Consider the following 22,852-nt stretch of genomic DNA (forward strand, 5'->3'; position numbering starts at 1 on the left):
TTATGGCAATATATTCATTTATTCAAAAATGTATTTTAAAAAATCATATGAATGCACATTTTATAACTTATTTCATGTAGTTTTATGCAGTTCTGACATATATTCTATTACCATAGCCAATAAATAAGCATGCAAATTGTTTACTACAAATGTACAGATTCAGGAGGAGATCAAATAATCATTTCATCCGACTGTATTATAATCATTATGACTACAATAAATATTAAGTTTTGTTTTAGCCACCATAGTGCAGAAAAAAAGTCAGTTTAATTAAGAACAAGCTTTATTCAACAGTGGTTTTTCCACAATAAATAAATGCAGTTCATTCATTCTACACAATAAGATTGAAGGGAAGTAGATTTTTTTTTATTATTATATATACACACATGTATAAGTGAATGTTTTCTATTGCCGTATAATGGGTCAACTGCATTGAGCAGACAGAGTAGAAAGAGATGAACTCAGACAAAAGTATTGCAGTTTTTTTTTCTCAACTGATTGGTTCTCGCTCTCCATCCCTCCTCTCCACGTTAGACAAGAAAAAGTCAGTCTACTGTTACCGTGAGGAGCAGATCAACCATCAATTACAAATACAGTATTGCATCACTTCAAAGTGCTACAGAAATAGGTGTCGACAATCTTTGAAAAACAGGAAAATGTACTTTGCCACCCTTTCTGTGTGTGTGTGTGTGTGTGTGTAGCAGAGAGAGAGTGTAGTTCAGTCTAAAAACACATCATTGTGACATTAAGAACTGAAAACTCACTTCTATTGTTGCCATCTTGAAAGGATTAAAAGTTCAGTAGCAGGGCTCGTGTGCCTGAGTGTGAAGTGAAAACAGGCCTTCCTCATGAGAAACAGCAGCAGTGTTGAAAAAAGATAAAGAAATGAACAAAGTACCCTGAGTTTATATCCTTGTTAATTTACTGAATATTCTGTCCAGGAAAAGTAAATGAAGTAATTTTTGTGAGACCATTGGTAATTGAAACAAAATGTACAAATATTGCATGTAGCGAATAGGCAGGGGAACACTTCCATAAAAAGAGCAGCAATGCTCATTTAAGTGTCGCCGTGCTCTAGACAAGGAGACTGATGAGTGTTTCCTGGGCTCTTGTCGGTGTCTTATTATTTTTATTTTGTTTTCTCATGCCACCTCCAAGGAAAGAGATGCACATCTGAGAAGAGGAGGTGGCAAAGATGAGAAGAAGAGATTAAGAGGGGGAACATGAAAGTAGATGAGAGAGGCCTGTTTGTGTAAGCGCGTGTGAGGAAGAGGTTAGACAGGAAACTGGTCGGCCTGGCAGCAGAGCACCTGTCACTGAGGAGGGCCTGCTTTCGATCCCCCCCTCCCCCATGCACACACATCCACATCTTTTGTGTTGCAGCAGGATGAGCGCCAAAGGAGGAAGGAGCGGGTGCTTTGAATTCCAGATTCCTTCCTGTGTCCATCTCCTCAGCTTAAAGAGCTGTCATCTCCATGGCAACTCGGGCTGCAAAATTCCGGGTAATTTTTAAAGATGGAAACTTTAGATGGGAATTGATGAGAAATTGATTGGGGATTGTGTTTTTATTTGCATACTGAATGGAACTTTTTCCTAGGGAGAGCGGCCCTTTTAGTCAACATTTTCAAAGGGACTTTTTGGATCTGGGGCGCATTTTTGTAATTTTTTTAAAAGCGTTCGAAAGAATTGTTTAATTGATTAAGTTCTACTTACAAATACTTTTACTGTTATATCTGTTGCCATGTCATGCTTTTAAATTTTATCATTTTGGATTTATGTCTTCTTATGACCAAAATACATTTATATTTATGCTTTAATATCATACCATCCATCCACTTCTTATACCGCTCAACCATGTGCTGGAGCCTATCTCAGCTGACTTTGGGAAAAAGACGGGGTACACCTTGGACTGTTCGCCAGCCAATCACTGAAGGCTATCCAGTCTGTCCACATTTTTGGTGGTATTCCTCAAGGCTCAATCTTAGAACCCATGTTATTACCCCTTTCACAAGGTAACCAAAACCAGTAAGTTGCAGTTTTCTGTTTTTGTTTGTTTTTTTAGCTATTTGTACTCTTATTTGTCATTTTTTGGTTTTCCTCTTCTCTAAACCAGACTCTTAAATTTGTATATTGTTAATAAAAAAACTAAACATTTGATGCAGAAATACACATGAAGGACAATTTAGGGTCTTCAATTAAACTAGCGACATGTATTTGGAATGCGGGAAGAAGTACCCAGTAAAAACCCACGCAAGTACGTGAACTCAGTTTCAAACTGCCACCCTTTAGAATTGTGAGGCAGATGTGCTAACCACTCCTCCATTGGAAACTGAATATGATCTTCCCATTTAATTTACCTCAATTCCCATAAATCCCATGAAAAATATTTTCAAAATATGCCCATGTAAATTTAGGGTAAATTTTCAACCCCTTTGGAAACCTAATGGGAATAGAACCCATCTTCACACCAAGCGTCCTCACTTGTTATTCGTGCTGTCAGTGTGTATGTCACCCGCAAGTCCAACACACAAACCTGGTTGAAAGTCTTTTTTTTGGTCACTTATTGGAAGAAGCTGGTTTGTGAGCCAGGAAGCGTTCAGAGCGTCACTGCAGGCCATCAGCAGCCAGGCGACGTGGTGAGGGGGCTGTGGTGCAGGTAGGCGGAGTTCACCACTGACACGGGGAAGTTGAAGATGAAGGGCGAGGTGGGCGTGGCCACGGCCGAGGCCACTCCCGATGACGTCTTGGGCGCCAGCAGTGGGCTGGCAGTGGCAGCGGCCTCGGCTGAGCATGAGGTGGCGAGCAGCTGGGACTCGAACTGCAGCAGCTGGCCCATGAAGCTGAAGTTGGGTGAGATTATGGAGCGGCGCCGCCGCACGAACTCGAACGCCTCGTCCAGACGCACGCGCTTCCTCTTCATCAGGTAGGCCAGGCAGATGGTGGCCGAACGGGAAATGCCCGCCTGGCAGTGGACCAGGACGCGACCGCTCGAGTCGCGAACGGAGTCTAAACACGCACACAAAGAAAAATAGCACTGCAGTGAATGAAACACAATACAGTACAAGAGAATGCAAATAAATACATTGGTTTTATAAAGTGGAATTACTGTATATTTGGACCAGCCGAAAGTCACAACTACTGTAGTGTACGTGTATCTCTAAGGGGCGTGGCCTAGTGAGTGAGGTAAGGAGCTCAAGTCCAGTTGGCCCAACTTGGCCCTCCGCGTATGATCATCTGAGCCTAAGTTGGAGCCTGCAGCAGCTCCTTACAAGTGTTTTCATTTTATATTTGTGTGTTGGACTGTTTCTCCTGTTCAGTTAACAGCTGAAAATGCATCAGCAACTGTTGCTCTTTTTTTTATTTTTTTTTTATTTTTTATTCATGCAGCGGTGTAGCTGAAGCTTGTAACTTAAATGTAATCTTGCAACACAAAGAAAAAAAAAGGGGAAAAAACGCACTCGTATGTCAAGGTACCACTGTACAGTGTTTCCTCACTATATGATTTTTGTATGTTTTTAAAATTGGCTTTTATATTACACCTACTATAATGCCTTCACCAATGGGAAAGGAGAGCTACAGTGGCCAATGCACTTTTTAGCCTTTTATTGAACACCTGGAGAACAGTAAAACACACACAATGAGCGCACTCACACAGGAGCTGCTGTCGGCCACAGCTAACACCCAGACACTCACATGCAGACTCGCCGATGTCACAAGCCACCCCACGATGCCTCACTTCTATAAGGCATATATCTTACAGACACTACAATACGTACAGTATTTTCTGTACATTTTATGCTTGCAATCTGTTTTTGTGTTCAAATGCATTTACAATGCGTTTAAAAAGCCACTTGAGGGGGTACAACTATATTTTAAAAAGTGTTTTCATACGGCCTCTCTCGAGCGGCATATTGCAGGTGGGTAAGGAATGTACTCCCTGCAATAAATGGGGGACCACTGTAGGTCTTTTTCTGTGTATGTTGCCTCTATTAGTCAGTCTGTCCCCATTTTCAGTGGTATTCCTCAAGGGTCAATGTTAGAGCCCATCCTTTTTGCGCTCTACATGCTTCCTCTCAGAGCTGTACTGAATCATATTGATACTGTTGCCCCATAGTAAGATGAAGTAGTGGGTTCTACGCCAATGTAACCAATATTTAAAAAAAAATTAAATTCTGTTCTCTGAGTCAGAATAGATTGTTAGTTGTTAATATAAACGACAACAATTTGATGTAGAAATATACAAATTAGTCTAAAGTGGTGAGCTAAATGCTAAAAATCCCATAGAATGCCTTTGCAACATCAGTTTTTAGAAATTTCATGTACTGAATAGTTACACGCAATACCATCCACCACTTTTGGTTTAAAATAATAAACAAGCAAAAACACTAAACTAACATGACCCCCTAACTAACTAATAATAATGTAGTTTTGTTTGTATGGACCTAGGTTTACAGGCAGAAGACAACCGTTTGCTTATATTTGCTATGCTATTGAGGCATTCTTTTTTGGCCTAGCTTATGTTGTTGTTTATTGGGCAAACCAGAAGCGACAAACATAGTAAATGGACATACTTGAGTGTTTCTTCACACTTCCTTCCTCGTCTCTCCTTCTTTCCGTGTGCATGCTTGCTCTTACTCAGTTAACGCCAATAACCCAATTTGAATAATAGCCTGATTAAAGTGTTTACACAAAATTTAATTTGCCCCGACAGCGTCACTGCTTGGACGGTCACGTTAAATATCCTGCAGCACGTGAGGCCGCCTGCACCAAATTAAAAGCCACAAATTAAATAATGTGCTTTACTTACCGCTGCTGATTAATTGTGTCCCAATATTTAACAACATTCATGTGGAGGAACATTAATTAATTTATTTTTTATTGGCATTATTAGTACGCTATGTATTATTTATAATTGAATATTATTTTGTTACTATTTATTATATTATTATTGCATATTATTTTACAGCTATTAGTGCATTCAGGTCATTTCTTTATTTATTATTTTATTTTTCATTTCCAAAACAATGAGAAGACATTTCATTGTGATTGTTCACTCTCGACTCGAGCACTGATGTCAGGTAACAGAGTGTCTGTTCACCCGGTAACAGTGTGGATGAGTCACGATCTGCTCCCACAGCAGCTATGACACATACCAGCACCTACACACACAGCACAGCGGATCACGCAAACCCGCAAAGCACCACCGTGTAGAAAATGTATGCATAGCTCAATCAGAGAAATCATTGTGAAAATATTTTTTCAAGTGCTTTTTGATTTTGTTTGGGGTTTTTTTTCTTTTTTTAGGCAGAGAAGGAAGAGGGGCTGCGGAAGCGTGACTGCGACACATTGCTACAAATAGATGTCTGATCTGACATCATCTCGCAGCAGTAAATACAACTTGTACTTTCTATCCCAAAATATTGATACATTGCACTGATGATCACGTGAGAATCCACAGTGTGGCTGATGTTTAGACAATATCTTGCAAAACATTCAAATTATGTTTTAACCCAGTAATTTGTGAGTGATCATCATTATTATTTATTTACAACAAAGAATTTATTTGTTCATCCATCTATGCTAGTGACATACAGTGAACATATAGAACAATTAAAGGCTCTCATTAGATGGTGGAGGATACAATCCACCTGTGTATCCATTTTTTGTGAGATTTTTCAAATGTAAAATATGTGCCTTGGCTCAATACATTTTGGGAAATCCTGTTGTAACCCATTACATTTGGTACAGAGCCGGAAAAAGGTGCAGATAAGAAAATCAATTTTCACGTCATTTCAGAGTCTGTTTTTTTCCCCAGGTAGTTTGGCTTCCTCCCCGATTCCAAAAACATGCATATAAGGTTCACTGAAGACTAAATTGTCTATGAGTGTAAATGTTTCATTGTCTAAAAAATTAAGCCGCAACTGGCTCTTTGGACTTAACCATGACCTATTTAAAAAAAAAAAATGTTAAAATGTAAAAACTCACCGATGAACTCAATGGCCTCCAGAAACCAGCAGCTGATGTCCTCTTTGTGGTTGTCCTCCACAGGGATACATTTGTACTGGTACGCACCCTCGAAGTGGTTGGGACAGTCGGACGACACGTTGAGCAGCGCCGAGATGCCGATGGCGTCCAGGACTTCCTTTTTGGAGGCGTGTAGAGCGCTGCCCAGGTAGAGGAACGGGAGTATCTCAACGGGCCCACCCTGGAATAAAGGTTCATTAGGTTCATCCATCAATCCATCCATTGTCTGTACCGCTTTATCCTCACAAGGGTGGCGGGCGTGCTGGAGCCCATCCCAGCTATCTTCGGGCGAGAGGTGGGGTACACACCAAACTGGTCACCAGCCAATTGCAGGGCACATATAAACAAACAACCATTTGCGCACACATTCACACCTACGGGCAATTTAGAGTCTTCAATCAACCTACCACGCATGTTTTTGGGATGTGGGAGGAAACCGGAGTACCTGGAGAAATCCCACGCAGGCACGGGGAGAACATGCAAACTCCACACAGGCGGGGCGGGGATTTGACCCCCGGTCCTCAGAACTGTGAGGCAGATGTGCTAACCAGTCACCCACCGTGCCGCTCATTAGGTTAATTGAAGACTAATTGTCCATAGATGTGAATAAGCGTGTGAATGATTGTTTGTCTCTATATGCCCTGCGATTGGCTGGTGACTATAGTGCTATAGAAAATGAATGGATAGATTACTATAATAAACACAAAAAAACTGCAATACTACTGTCTATGGTTTTCAGTGAGCAGTGAGAAATTAATACTGGATGCCCCCTACAGTTTTTTTGTGGCACTAACTTTTAAGCCACTGTGGTTAATACAGCATTAGTGAACCAACAATGACATGGTGAGAAACTGAACAAACCAAGCCAACACAAGCTCTGATGCTAGCGATACAACACCATGTGAGGTGTCCTGGCTGGTTCACCAACACACACAAACGCACACACACCATTAAAGTACGCAATCCATGACCGCCACAGCAATCACAGAGATTGCTGCCATCATATGCAAGTGTACCCAAGTGAATTTCAACATGGTATTTCAAGATTAAATTTGTACATAGAGTATCTTTAACCCTAAGGAACATGCCGTCTTGGGGGGGGGGGGGGGGGCTCAGTGCTAAGACAAAGAATTCTCTGTGTGTAACTTTGGCCATCTCACTGCAGATGACTCGAGTACAAGGGTGACTCCACTTAATGTATTGGGGTAATCAAATTAGTCCCAGCACTTGAACAACTCATGGTAAGGGTCACTGGGTGTGTGGGATAGATTGCTGTGAAGGAACATAGAGGAAATGTGAGTGGGCTTATCAATGATGCATTTGAGGAAAATGTGAAATTATATGGGTAGGACACGTGAAGGTCAGTTCTATTAATTATGGATATGTGTGCCACTCCAATAATGTAATATTAACTGTTAAACTCAGTTATGATTTTTTTTTAAAAGTCAGAAAAATGACAGATTCTTTTAGATTTGCTGGCTTTTTCATTTCATTCATTACATTATACAGGATGTGCATGTTTTTAATGGGTTTCCGACTAAACGTACTACTGCTCGTAGTGCCCTAAGGACAATGAACAACATTTGGTAACATCAGCTTGAGTCAAAATGGACACTCCAACCTCACACAAAATCATGTGATTTTGCCAGCCAATTTGCTAAAAGAGGCAATCATTATAATTAATATGTTATATCATACTGGTATTATTAAAACTGTTATAAACTGATTTAAAAAAAAACCTCGTAGAAATAAAAATATAGATAGATAGCTAGATAGATAGATAGATAGATTACACACAGAGTTAAATATATGACAATTTAATTTGTAGCTAAAGAAAACGCCAATCATCATCTCAAGCAATTTCAATATTACACAAGAAACAATCAAACATGATTTTTGATGTAAAAATGGGTAATTTCCTGTGCTTGATGAATACTGTTATGTATAATGCATGGGTTTCACTTTTTGCTTTGGCCAACTGAAAAAAAGGCTCTAATTCAGTGGTTAAACTGTTTACAACAAGTACCACCTTGAAAGATTTGTGTACCACCATAGTCACCAAAATGTAAATACAGTGGCATAGTAGGCCTAAGTGTTCATCAATACCAAGGCCACTGTAACATTATTCAGTTTGATCATTAACACTCCACTTACTGTAAACATGGGAAAATAAAGTAGTATTTAAATAATGATTCAATTAAAAAGGTATTATGTATACAAAGGTTACATTTAAAAAATCCATAATACTTGGCTCTCCACATACCGCCATGAAAAAAATGTTTGATAACAAACATTTTAAATGATTAATTGCAAATGTATTGTACTAAAGGGTTAAATACAACTCAACTGTACTTAACAAATGCACGGTACTCTACTGGATTTTTAAAAGGTTGAATCTAATGTAACTTTATGGATACTTTGAACATTTTATTCAGTGATTATTTGACGTGCCATTAGAGGGCGCCCACGTACGATAAGTGGTACACACTTTTGAGAATCACAGCTCTAATTTATTGAGATGCACCTGTATTTGAATGCTGTACAAAAGATTAATATTATGGATTATGGCACAGTGTTTCCCAACCAAGCATCTAAAAAAAAAAAAAAGTATTCTGCTGTGTAATGTGACGTCAATAGAAATTCAATAGCAATTGTGGTTAGAGTTTTAAAACTACTGTGTGAGAGCGGAAGAGTCCCCCCCATTTAGCAGTGGATCGGTGGTTCCTATTGACGAGGCTTGTGTTGGTTTATGTCACCGCTGTCAGAGTCAGGAAGTAATCAATACTGTTAAGAGATGTAACGTGAGGAAGAGGATGATGGTGGGGCGCCGGGAGGGGGACGCTAAATTAGCTTATCCTGTCCGCGGTTTGTTCCGAGACGCCTTCCAGTGTCCACCTGACAGCGTGGCCATGACTATCTCTTTTCTTCAAAATGGCACAGAGGCCCGATTGTCTCCGCTCGATGCGCTTGTGTTCCAGGGGAAAAGAAGCCGAGCCGCATGTGACTGCGAGAGTCGCATGGAATCGACACAGAAAAACAAAACAAGCCCACGGGAAGTGACGGCGGCGAGGAGAATAAGTGGTCAAGTGTGACCGGGCCCACGTTGTCATCGGACAAATACCTCCGCGCCCCGTAAACAAGGCGCTTCACAACGCCTTTCTACAGCACCGAGGCTCTGCGCCACACAGCTGGGGCAAATTAACTTGGAATAAATGTGGGAAATGAAATAGCGGTTGAGATGCCCTTGAGCAAGGCAAATAGACAACAGCTGCTGCTGTGTTTGAATTCAACTGCCACTGAAATGGAGTGTTTGTCTAAGTACTGGTCGGTGCTATTAATGTTGTTAGCACAGAGGTTTTTTTTTATGAATTTTTTTTATCCTTAGGTCATACAACAGCGGCGAAATTAATCATCTTTGTGTACAACCAGAAAAGGGCGAGGATCTTTTTTTTCTCTTTTTGCCACTGGGGCCAATTGAGCAGTGAAAGTCAAAAGTTAAAACTGCAGTGAAATCAATATAACCCATTGAAATGAACAAAAATTCCATTAATCCATTCCATCACCCAGAAATGACCCAAATTTTTGTTATGTTTTTAATAGCCACATTATGGCCCTCAACAGGAATGTAGTGGAAAATGAGTTACTAAAGTTACTATTATTACTGTTTTTTTAGTCTTGGGCTCTTACCTGGTCATGGTGCGGCGTCCCGCAGGACGAGCAGGACGAGTCCATACTGGACTGGCTCGTGAGCGGGGGCAAGGATTTTGTCTTCAAACAGAACTCGGGGTACTCGGAGAAGAACCTGTCGTAGCCACCTGAAAACAAGAAAAGAGCGATAACATTAGATTGAAGATTAGGACTAAACGTGGGTGCTTGGCAGAGTAAACACAATACGACAACACTATATTTTCGTATTATTTAATTTTTTTATACATCTGATATAAAAACCTCTAAATTAGGGGTCACCAAAATTAATAGACCACATGCTGGTTCTAAAGATAGTTCACCAGTGATGGGACATTGGGATTTTCCAGGAATGTTGTTTAAGTGATCATTTGAACATATAAATTTACAGAGATTTACAGAAATAAAGCTTGGCATATTGATATTTATCTGTTTTCTACCTTATTAAATAATTGTCAATAACTATTGTGAGAAACAATTAACATGATTGGTGTCATCACATTGATGAATAACATCAACTTCAAGATTTGTTGTGTGTATGACACTGGTAGCACTGGCATTAAACAGTTCCCAAGAATTAGCTCTCAGTTTGACAAAGTGTGGTGACCCCTGCTCAAAACGATCCGAAGAGACTGTTTTTACTGCCGTAGTGTATCTGAAACAATTTCATCATCCATTTGTTTTTTCCCCCCCTTCTCTCTCGACAGACCACAGCACCCTGCACCCTATGCTTCCAATCAGATTAACTGGAAAATGTCATCTTTAGAAGCATTGGCAGCATATACCCGCCTGTGCTTTAAGGCATCTGTGTCATTGACACACACACACACACACACACACCGAATGCATCACAGTCTAAACATAGCAGTGTAGAGTGGACATTTAAATGTTGATTTTACATGTTAGCGCTTCCCTTCTGTCATTTACCCAAAGCATCCTGTCTCGGAAGTGATCCAGTGAGTGTGCTGGAAGTCCCTCTGGCTTTGTGAAGCATTAACGCAAGAGCATTACCTCATGCACTCAGATGTCGCCATTACAATGTGTGTGCGTGTGTGTGTTTAGAAGAATAGTGAAACCCCATGTAGCAGAGGCACAACCAGTAGCTTCATTGCGTATGAGCAATATTGCTTATCTTCAAGAAGCGTGTCAAATGTTTATAAAATGACATTGAAATAAAACCCCGTGGGCTGTTATTTTGCACAAATCAAATAAAGGAAGTAGATGATATAAAACGAAAATATAAGGCATGTGTGTGTTGTTCATAAATTCTGTGGAAAAAAAAACATTGAATCGCATTTTATCTTTCTCAGTACCTATCAGTGTATATTATCAATTCAGACCCATCATACGAAAATAATGCATTTTATATGTATTGACAGCAATCTAATAAGGAACGTGTAGCCTATTTGCTCATCAGTTCAGATTAATTTTAAAGTTATACATTTCGCTTGTACTTATATAACTCAAATACAAGTGCAAATCTTAACTTATATATATATATATATATATATATATCCAAATCCGACTGAGGGCTATGTTTTGAATAGTCAATAATGTAAAACGACCAGCTAAATTATCACAACAGAATGAGATCAAATCGAGCTGTACCAAAAAAAGGTAGGAGTACAAAAAAAAAAAAGCCCGTTGTCTGTTTCTCTGTGAACGTTCTTTTTCAAATGTTAATATTTGGTGACCCTTGTATCAATTATAGCCCTTCATAACTGCATTCACACAGTGCTACTCAGAACGGTACTAATGATAAAGCAGATAGAGCAGTAAACTCGAGTTGTAGCAAGGCCTTGTGTTGTTTCAGGAGGAAGAGGATTTGCGAGAAAGGCTGCAGCAGCAGCAGCTGCTTTCACCTTTGAGAAAGTAGATGCGCGTGGCCGTGGAGTCCCCGCACAGCGCGTGGAGCACCAGGCTGACGGTGCTGTCCTCCTTCACCGTGTCCGCGTCGGGCGTCCTCTCGTCGTACAGCACGACGGCCGAGTACATCCCGGAGCGCAGGCGGGCCCGGACCTCGTCGTCCCCGGCTAGTACCTGGTCCAGGCTCAGCACGGAGCCCTTGGCTCTGCGGCGCACGATGGTGTTGCAGCGGGCGTTGACGGCCCCGCGGATGTGCCCCGAGCTGTAGGCGAGAAAGGAGCGGCAGTCGAGCAGCAGGCACCGGGCGTCGTCCTCCTTCAAAAGCCGCTTGAGCACCGGGCAGTCCATCTCGCACACGTCCTCCATAGCGGCTCGCTCGCTCGCTCGTCTCGGGGCTGCTGTGCAACTGGTCTGCGGACTTGGCTGCGGCTGCACGGCTCGCCTCTGGATCCGGATCCCGCGTGGATTGCCGCCCACCCCCAGCACCGCAGCGCCGCTCCTCTATGCGCGCATCTCGCCTCCCGTGGAGCTCATTGTTACCGCTCTCACTCTGGCGTTCTCTTCACGATTGTTTCCGCTCGTTTCCTTTTTTTTCTTCTTCCTATGAATGAGGAGTATGGCGTCACGGCGGAGGTGACGTCATCGGCTTCGACCAATCACAGGCCAGGCAGTCTCGCGCCCCCTACCTCCCCTGCTGTCCATTCATAAAAAAGCAACACATCAATGGAAGCACACTCGATGGCTAAGATTGGACTTCGACGTTTGTCACGTCAACAACACTTGTACTCACTTTAAAAAAACAAAAAACAAACACATAATAATGCTCATTTCCGATTGGCACTGCTTTTCATTTAACAATTACAGTAAATTAAATATTGTGGTAAGGGGCGTTTCTACACCCCCCGGGGATCCCCAGGCAAGAAGGCATCCATCCCCCAACAAAAAGATAAGTAAATATCCATCCATCCATCCATCCATTTCCTTTACCGCTTATCCTCACTAGGGTCGCAGGGATAAGTAAATAATCAACATTTAAAAAATGAATAACAAATAACTACCAACATGAAAAGCAAACTTACGATATATTGTAGAAAAAATAAATATGCAACATCAGAATGATAAAAGCACAATCAAGTAAAAAAAGAAATGGAAAGCAACATGCTTGTAAGTAGGGAGCTCCATTAGAAAGAACCCCGAATCCCGGTGTGTCATTGCAGTGTGTCCAGGGATTCCAGTGGGTCCCTGATATGGACCAATATCAAAGTTGTTGTTTTTTTCCCCCCTTTCCTATATTGTGGCAGTGGTTAAAAATAACGTTGGCTTTTATGCTATTAGGATGACGATATGCAAGAAGCAAAGACACTATTTACAACTAAAATACTAACAATGTTTTTTCTTCATAAAGATAATGAGCAAAAATAGTTTCTTCCTTTTTATGCAATCCAGGGGCGGATCTATTTTAGTTGGTTACAGGGCTGTGGGCCACCCCAAAATTTGCTTTATCACCTTTAACAGAAATCTGTCATTTTGTAGTTTTTGAAAATGACTACAATTTAAAAGCAATATATAATTGCTTGGTAGATTGGTTTTACCATTTTTAATACATTAAAGGTAAGGAATTTCAAAGTGGCCCTTGCATCCTTGGATTTTGCTGTATCTGGCCCTCGGAGGAAAAGGTTTGGATAACTCTGGGCTAAGCCAACCAAAATATTACAAACATCTCCATATAATGCAGTGTAGTGCAGTGCAGTTGTACACCACAATAATGAATATATTGTTAAATTAACACTTCAATAACGTGTTAATCAAGAGTATTCATTTCTATTTTTGTTAAGGGCATATTTTTCATTCCGCTCTTGTATTGGCTCTCATTAGATCGTGCAGTTGCACCTATTAGTGTGTGTACATGACATTACAATATCATTATCTAGGTTATGATACCGTAGATCATTATATAAATGTAAACAAAAACTTCCAGAATTAGACTGCTTATACGTCCATTTTCTTTTACCCACATCCCTACAAAAATAATAATAATCAATACCAAAGTATCTCACAAGACCTTAAAAAACAGTACGTTAAAAGCGTTAAAAGTATGAGTTCAACAACACATCAGTGTGGTTGTGTGCAGTATCGAAGGTAGGAGTGCTTTTGCATGTGGACACGTTTGTGTGTGCGTGCGTGCGCGCTCGTGTGTTACTACAAGCAGAAAGGCAATTTGCAGCTTCTATCACACAGACTTAGTTGAGTATGCTCAGTTATTTGCATGTTGTGCTCATTTCCATGGTTATAAGACCAAATAGCACAGCAGATGAGAGAAAAAAGGCAGACTTAAGGCTGTTTGTACACAACAGGCATTCATGCTTATCACACAAACACTACTGAAATGACAAGATAGTGGATATAAAAAGTTTACACACCCCTGTTCAAATGCCAAGTTTATTTTATATTTAAAAAATTAGACCACGATAAATTACTGAACTTTTTTAACTTTTCCAACATTACTGTGACCTATAATCCGTACTACTCAATTGAATTAAAAAAAAAAAAAAAAAAGAAAAAAAATAGTCTTGAACCAGATCTGACAGTGTGGAATTTTGAGTATTTGGGCAAAAACTTTATTGCTACTGTAATTTGTATTGAATAAAACGTGTTCTTAAACAATTGTTGTGTCAAACAGTTACCATCAAAATGCTTTTAAATGTGTAGAAAATATTTATATATGAAACATTTTATCATTCTTAACTGTCTTGTAAACAGTCTGTTACACGTTGTCATTATGCATGACAGCTGTTTAAACTCAGAAGGCATGTTTTTTTTGTTTTTTTACAACCTCACGGACGTTTGACTTAAGAGGTTCAACTGTGGATAGTTTTGGATTTGCAGTGAAAAGAATATAAGATGTCCTCGGTGAAATTGTTCTTGGGGGTACATGCATCATTGTTTTAACATTTTGACGATGCTTTTGGAGGCCACCGTTTAATTCTGTGGCTGACTTGTGGTGCTTTCAAATCCCCTACAGCATTGACCCTGGAGATGATGTGAGATGCTTACGTCAGGCAGCATCAGTCACTTTTAAAGCCCTGAGAAACTGTCACTGTGATTGCCCATAAACTCTCCCTGAAATCCTGTTTATGCAGCCCAATTGGATTTTGATTGACCTTGTATAGCACATTAACTGTATATGCAGTTTACGGTTATGGAAAAGACTGGGTGAGGGATGACAGATGATGAAGAGCGGGCAGGCGGGGGGAAGATAACATAGTAAGCGGCGATCACGTGTGCTGGATTTGTAGCTTCCATTAACACATGAACGCACCACGGCGTATTACTACCGACCCCAAACAATGGGCCGCAAAGGCGGGATGATGCAGCTGCCGTAGCAACAAGAGAGAGGTGAGGGGGGGCGGAGACAGTGGGTAGCCAGATTCGAGCCAATTGGTCCAGGGGAGACTCTGTGCTGATGTCATCCTTCCCTCTGCCCTCCCCGTCCATTCATTCATCCCTTCATGTCTGTAGCCTGCATGCATGCCATCATCCGTCAATACAGCCGTTAAGTGGGGAGGAGTTCATTTCGTATAGACACACTATTGATAAATATCTCTTTCACTCCCTCACCTTTCTGTCTTTCTGTGCACTACACCAGCATGTTGCATGGTGTCATGGGAGTCTTCCAATCGGCCAATTTACAGAGGACTTACTGTCTGTCTACTTTACCAAAATGAAACCGTTAACGCGGTCACTTGCAAAATATGCAAGTCTATCCTCAAATACAAAAAAAAAGCACAAGTGAGATAGAAACAGTGAAACAGAGAAATGCTTTTAATTGTTTGACTATGATATCCCGTCTTACAACAAGCTATGCTGTAGAACATAAGATGAGACAGGACGGCTCGTTGAAGGTAACAACTACATTCAGCGTAATGGTGAGTTGTACTGTACTTTTAATCATTTAATTTGTTTCTATGCCGGTCCACCAAAATGTTTCTTTACATGAAACTGGTCCCATGGCGCAAAAAAAGGTTGGGGACCGCTGTATTGAGGTAAAAAAAAAAATACGACTTAGACTTGACTTTCATAACATTATGGTCGACTACAAAATATCTTTAGTCGTTTAAATCCTACTTGGTACCATTCGCCCCGCACCAGAATGAAAATGGTAGCATTGCAGCCATCAAATACATACATAGGGTTTCACTTGTGTTGCGCTTTTTAACCTTCAGTTTTAAATTTTTCGATTTTCAGTTGTGCAAGGAGTTAATTGGCTATTAGCAGGATTGTATTTATTCTCGAGAAATAAAGTTGAGTTGAGAGCTTATGTTGCTAATTTCACAAATTATCACTCGCCACAATGTGATCAGAAAAACAAGCACTGATAAGGTGTTACACATTATTTTCTTCACTTTTGTTAACAGTTAAATTTTGTTGTAATTGGTTTAGAGTTTTTAGTAGTTGTTTTGTTTTTGGGTTTTTTTTTAGATCGAAGATTAGATATTTACTTACACTTAAAACATTTTTAATGTGTAAAGACCATGCAAGCCCCCATAAGCACAGCATTCATGGAGTCAGCGCTTCTTTACCAAGCACCAAATTACACTTTTGATTAGTATCTATTTGGATCTGTTTAAGTAAATACCCCCATTTCCCCACCCAAAAGCGCTATCAAAAAGTCATCCTTCTCAATGATAATTTTCAGTCTTAATTACTGTCAGAGAGGTACTGTACTGCATCAAACTAAGCGTTGCTTCTAATACTTTAATTACCTATAAGAGAGTGACAAATATCATCTTAACCACTTTTCTCTCTTCTCTCTTCATTAACTCAAATGTCTCTGGGCTTCAGCTTCTTTCACAAAGAACTGGGAATGCGGCCAACTTTTGTTATATAATTGTTACATAATCGTCCATATTGTTAGACAAGCAACAGCCCACATCTTACAAGTGAGTTGCTTGTTGGTGGTTTGCCGTGAAAAGATGATAATGTGCCTCATCCTGAGCTGGTCTAACAACAGACACCATACAGGTCATGCCATAATGTATGGTGCTGGTTTGTATAGTGATTTTTAATCAACTGTTAGTAATGAACATAATTATACATTAAACCTCTATCCTGGGTGCTTCGTGCAATATGACTAAGTCGACAATTGTAATAAAAAAACAGAATGTACATTAAAAAGTGAACAAACGCTATTTAGCCTTTATGGGGCGTGAGTCACTTTTCAAGCACAAACAGTAATTTTCCTCCTCTGCATATTCACTACCTCAACTGGCAATCGGTAACAAAGTTAATCTTGTGTACACAATTAATTGCGAATTGTTATTGTTAAGTTTTAAATTAGAGGGTTTTTACACTTGCATGAATGTTAAACTGTTCCTTAAAATATTGCCTGTAGAATTAATATCAGTGTCACATAACAGATTTTGTTTCACTTGAGACGTTTCACAAAAAAGAAAGACGAAATATAATAAATGTTTAAACACTATTATGTGTGCACAGATTGTGCATACAAAATACAATCTATATAAAACACAACAATCTTATTTTGACAGCCTTGTAAAAACCGTATACGCTGGATTCTATTATTAAACTGTGCATTATTTATACAGGGAGAAGTCAAAACTTTGGAGGTGAAGAGATTCTATACATGTACTGTACAACATATACAGTATCATCAAAAACAAAACAGATTCGTATGATGGTGCATGTGCATATAGGCACTAAATCTGTGTTACCCGCTAATCCCATAATCCAATGATTAAACCCTGAGTGAGTACCGCTGCGATTTCAGCACTTTTGTTGCATTCGTGTCAACATATGCAATAGTGTACTGAATACACAGACTACTGTATGTAACAGGAAGAGATGCAGTGAGTAATAAGAGGAGAGGAACATTATGTGTTTGTTGCAAGAGCGTAATAGAGAGGGAGGGTAAGGGCGAGAGGGCAAATTGAGTAGTGGAAATGAACAGGAGCCATAGTGAGGACAGATCCATATTTTCTCTGTGATGACTTGTCATCTGCGCTTTATGGTGGAATAAGAAGAGCAATAAAGCACATTAGTAACAGCCACCCGGCATGGTGATCAAAATGACGGGAAGCACCAAGTTGTCAAACTTTATCATCAGAACGAAAACGTACTAAACTATTGGTGGCTTCGTAATGATGACTCAAGAACTGCGTGCGCTGCTTATTTTACGCCCTATACTGTATCGTGCTTGTCTCTGCTGTGTAGTTTAATAAGTAATATATAGCCGACAACAGGTAATCCATGGAGCCACACAACAAACACGCGTGCAAGGTCATTGCACTGATACCCTTCTTGTCTGGTCTAAGGTGACTAAACGCACACACACACGCGGGTAAACGCGCACACACACGCACGCACACACATGCACACACATACTAAACTTACTCCCAAGCTAGTGTGAATTGTCAGCGTCATATTTTGTGTCACCTGCCTCTTCACCTATATAAATTGGAAATCTATAATGTCATCATACACAAAACATATTTATTACAAGTGCATTGCTAGAAATTGAAATTTGTTGGATTTGAAGAGAAATAAGTGAGAAATAAAAATTAGTAATGTAACAGACTGGATGTTAATGTGTAATGAGAAAGGTGATTTTTTTTTTAATAATACATTTCTTTAGAATATGTATGCTTGGTATGTCTCTTTATATTTTTTGGGACCTAATTCACATAGAGCCATCATGATTTATCATAATTGGGTTTCTTCAAAATATGTTGAACATTAATCGGGACATTATCCTTATTGTTGTAATATTGCAGTAATATGGTGTCGCAAGTTTAGCTGTAAGTCACATTAAAGAAATACAAATCGACCCCTTGCACGTCTGTCAAGATTTGATGGTATTTGCTGTAAAAGGTTATAATTATGATATTAGAAGTTAGTGTTATGAATCGATATCATGCTTGAACAGCATTATAGTTTTGTCAACATGCAAGGAACAACAAATAATGTAATAGATCATTGCTTTGTTTGGAGATCTATGATAGAAAAATCTGGAAAAAGTAAGGCCTAGCTCTGATTAACTTCAACCTTGAGCCATTGAATTCATGTAATGCATGACTGATGTTCCTAACTAGCCTGACCACAAAAAAAGCAAAATATGTGCTGCTAATGAAAGCAACTGAAGTCTAAAATGACCTTGAAATCTATATCTGGGGTCATTTTAGCCCAATGTCTTTGATAAAGTGCCATTCTAAGAATAGTTGGTACAGGAATTACCCTCAGTTTGGCTGATATTTCTGTCTGATGTACTGTTTTTTTCAATTCATTCACATTTTAAGGATTGATATAGCAAGAGATGGGACGTGGCAGCCTATTATCCAATCATACTTCAACAAACCAACACCCAGCCAGCTACTGTCTCCCATGTGAGGCTTCTACGCTGTCTGAGTGGAAGGTGAAAACAGGCAGTTACCCATCAGATGTCTATGTCACTTACAGTTAATGTTCATGTTTTATTAATATTAACATTGGGAGCTAACCACTAGCCTAATCCTTTATTTAAAAGGATTTATTTATTATTTTTTTCATTTTACATAACTTCATGCAGAGAGAATATTTCTAAGATTCAAATAAATCAATTTCCTGGCTATATGGTGAGCAACATCAAAATTTCAATTGCAAATACTTTAATGTTTGTCAGACTTTGCATCATTGAAAACAATATGCATTTCATTGTAAATTAAAAAATGCAGGGTGTCCCAAAAGTTACTATACACTTCTTTTATTTCTATTTTCTTTCAGGTTTCACCGAAACAGACGTGAGGCCACCAGCATTTGACAGCTTAAGCTTTCCAGAGTTTGTAAGCATGCTCATGGCTCGCCAATTGACATTTAAACAGTGTTGTCAGCACCAATTTGAGAAGCTTTATGGCAATCACAATGCTCCAACGCAAAGTACAATTTACACTATCCTTTGCAGGTTCCTCAAAACAGTATTTGTTCTTGACAGACCACGCAGCGGAAAGCCTGCTACTCCCTACCACTGATGAAAACACCAAACTCTTTCGTAATGATGTGCTTACGAAAACTAAAAAGCCTAAACCAGTGGTTTTCAAACTTTAAACACCAACTACCACCTCAAAAAATACTTGGCTCTCCGAGTACCAACATGAATAAATAAAAAATAAAAAAACAGTTATAAAAGATAAATGCATAATATTGTACTTAAAAGTTAAATACTTCTGAACTGTACTCAATAAATGTACTGTACTGGATTAAAAAAAAAGTTTACGCCACTGTCACATTACACAGTTTGAACATTTAATTCAGTAATTCTTTCGCATACCACGAGAGAGAGCTTGTACCGCTAGTGGTAGTAGTACCACACGTTGAGAATCACTGCACTAAGCTGTGAAAAGCTGATGGCCTCACTACTGTTTATATGTAAACTGAAACAAAATAGAAAAAAAGGAATTGTATACAGACTTTTGGGAGACCCTGTACAGTCACACAAAACTGGGCCCACAGTTACTTAGGCAAAGCAGTGAATGCACAGTATACATTCATAACCTCACACTGCTCTCTCAACTATCAGGAATTCACATGTTGACAAACACACGCGCGCACGCACACACACACACACACACACACGGCATCACTGTCTTGTTCAGTCAGACATCTAGCCAGAAACTGTTAAAGTGGTTACTAAAACACAGCATTAATGGCTAATTTCACAACAGACAAACAACACAAGCACATGTGCACACACTTGCTCCAAAACAACAAACAGGTTTGAACTCAAACTGACCTTTCTCTCTTGTCTGTTCTTATCCCTTAGAGAAAAAAAAACATAATAATTCAACGACTTCAGTGATGAAGTGTATGAGTAGGGGTATGGGGGCATGAGTGAAAACTATGATGGGTGGTGTGGTGGGGCAAGAGGAAGCGGAGTGTCCTTGTTAATGAGACACGGTCACATTTAAGTGATTGGATTTCCTCTGTGTAGTGTGTCGCTATTAGTCAATTGCTCAATAGCCTGACAAGCCACAAGAATTTACACAACACTAAAGTGAAAAATCTGCTTGCTTCCTCGCCCAACCCCCACCACTCCCCCGCCCTTCACTGGGTGCTCACACAACAACACACAAGCTTTCAAGTATTACCACAATCTGCCACATTCTCAACACTTCTCAAAAATATAATGAAATGTACTGGAACATTCATCTTCCTCACACACTTCCTGCTTACAAGTCACGCTGCATTGTAAAAGTGAGAAGTCGGAAGTGTTCTTTCAAACCTGATTAAAAACAAACTATCTCAAATTACTGTGTATGCTGCTTTGGAGTTAAATCAATATAGCTAACATGAAAGGAGGCAGTAGCCACTCTGAATTAGGAGAAAGTAGAAAAGGTGGCAGTGCTCCACCAAATGCCGCTGCTTTGATTTCTTTCCAATTAATTTCATATTTAATACAGAGAAGTGGTTCTATTGTTAAATTAATGAATATAAACAGTAATTCCTTTTACTTTCCTTCAATTCTATTTTTTGCCTTTTTGTTTTACCATTCTAACATTCTGGTGAGCATAACTGGAAAACATTTTGTGGAAAAATATTCCTAAAAGTTTCACCAAAAGTTAAAATTTCAACAGTCATTACAGTGGATATTAATAGTCTACCTCAAATGATTAACCCCAAATAATTTCAACTGTTCTAGTAGGCTTTTCTATACAAGAGGCCGACCGCAACAGGAGCTGAAGGAACTTCAGGCAAGTACTGACTGTTTAGTACATGCAACAACAATCAGCCGACTTCACCATATGCCTGGGCTACGGGGTAGGGTGGCAAGACGGTAGCCTTATCTTGCAAGGAAAAACATCCAATCCTGGCTATATTTTGCAAAAATACACTTGAAAGTGCATGTGGGAAAATATGTTATGATCTGATTAAACCAAAATTGAACTTACATTTTTTTCCAAACAATAAAAAAGTGCTTCACTTTTTGTAAGATTTCACTGCTTTAGCTCATTCTTCCTCTTTTCTGCTGCAGTACACAGACTGTTAAATGTCATTATTTCTCAACATTAATGGGTCAAGTTTGTGGACCTCTCATTGCATAATGGCTGACATGATGTGATGTCTTGCTCTTTTAAAGCTTGTTGCTTCATCCAAATCGACTTTGCCACGTATACTCCTCATGTTTGTCCTAAAGCAATCCAGACTGCGCCCTTTGCCGTTTATCCTAATTAGGGTTTCGGGTGAGCTGGAGCCTTTGGGCGCGAGAGGAAGGGTACAACCTGAATTGGTCATACGTCAGTTCAAGATTTATTAATCCTTTATTCATAAACTGAGATGTTGAAAGATAATCTGTTAAAGAAAGAGTGTTACTTTGCAGTTTAAAGCTTGGATCCTACTTTGTAAGTCTGAAAGCCATTAAAAATGCAAAATCCCAGGCTCATCTATATTAGATGTGTCCGACTAACCAGCACTTGGTGTGTATGGGCTAGACCTCCTCATTCACAGTAATTATTCTGAGAGCCTGTCACATAATTGCACCGGTAAAACTTGCCAAAAATAAACTAGTACAGCACACAGACGATCGTAGACTGTTAACAAAGCTGATTTGTGTCCATCTGTATGTTAGCGCGTACTTCCTAGCAGGGGCGCCGAAAGAGAGGAAAATGTGATGGCAATTCTAAGGGGGATCTAAAGACTTATTTGCGGCTTTGACGTGCATTAACATAGAGGGACCCTAACTTTGTTTTCCCAAAACGAGACAAATTCAGTCCAATTCAGAGACTTGGGCTAGGATTTACAGCGTTTTGGAAAAGAGCTCCTGCTCATCCTTATAACAAACAACTAAACTCCTATTAGGGTATATTAGACTGCTCCACAAATATAGTATCATGATCACTCGATAGATAGCTAGCATAGATAGCTAGATAGAGTTGAATTTGCAGCCCAACTCCTACTTACCCTATTATGGTTGTGGCAGTAGCTCATCCATACAGAATTGAAGGGCTTTGGAGCCTGTGGGTCACTGTTTGAGTTCATCTTGCATCTCTCCTGCAAGTGTGTGGTGTGGTTCTCCATGTAGTGTGCTACAAAAATACACAACATGGTGTAAAATGAATTTGCCTTCAGGATGCAAATTAGTATAGAAAAAGACATAACCAAAAACACATTTAAATTATATTTTGTAACTTTGGTGGGATCTTGCTGTAAGAGGAAGTGGGCAAAGGATGGTGAATTGACTTATAAAAGTTGGCTTGTACTTATAATTGTTTTGAAGATATCAATTAAGCCA

General features: G+C 39.6%; 1 protein-coding gene across 2 annotated transcripts; it reads right to left on the reverse strand.

Annotated features, from left to right (window-relative positions):
* Positions 1-261: 261 nt before the first annotated feature.
* Positions 262-22,629, reverse strand: dusp4 (dual specificity phosphatase 4). 2 transcript variants are annotated; one of them, XM_061747160.1, is made up of 6 exons: positions 22,522-22,629; positions 20,357-20,381; positions 11,571-12,268; positions 9,712-9,839; positions 5,986-6,205; positions 262-3,006 (listed from the first exon to the last, which is right to left on the reverse strand). In XM_061747160.1, exons 3-6 carry the CDS (start codon positions 11,938-11,940, stop codon positions 2,618-2,620), a joined length of 1,107 nt encoding a protein of 368 aa, XP_061603144.1. In that variant the 5' UTR covers positions 11,941-12,268; positions 20,357-20,381; positions 22,522-22,629; the 3' UTR covers positions 262-2,617. The 2 variants fall into 2 exon arrangements, with proteins under 2 accessions (XP_061603144.1, XP_061603145.1); XM_061747161.1 differs by lacking the exon at positions 22,522-22,629 and having other exon boundaries at positions 11,571-12,265; positions 20,357-20,489.
* Positions 22,630-22,852: the final 223 nt, after the last annotated feature.

Source organism: Phyllopteryx taeniolatus, chromosome 15 (genome assembly GCF_024500385.1).
Source record: "Phyllopteryx taeniolatus isolate TA_2022b chromosome 15, UOR_Ptae_1.2, whole genome shotgun sequence".
NCBI lineage: Eukaryota > Metazoa > Chordata > Actinopteri > Syngnathiformes > Syngnathidae > Phyllopteryx > Phyllopteryx taeniolatus.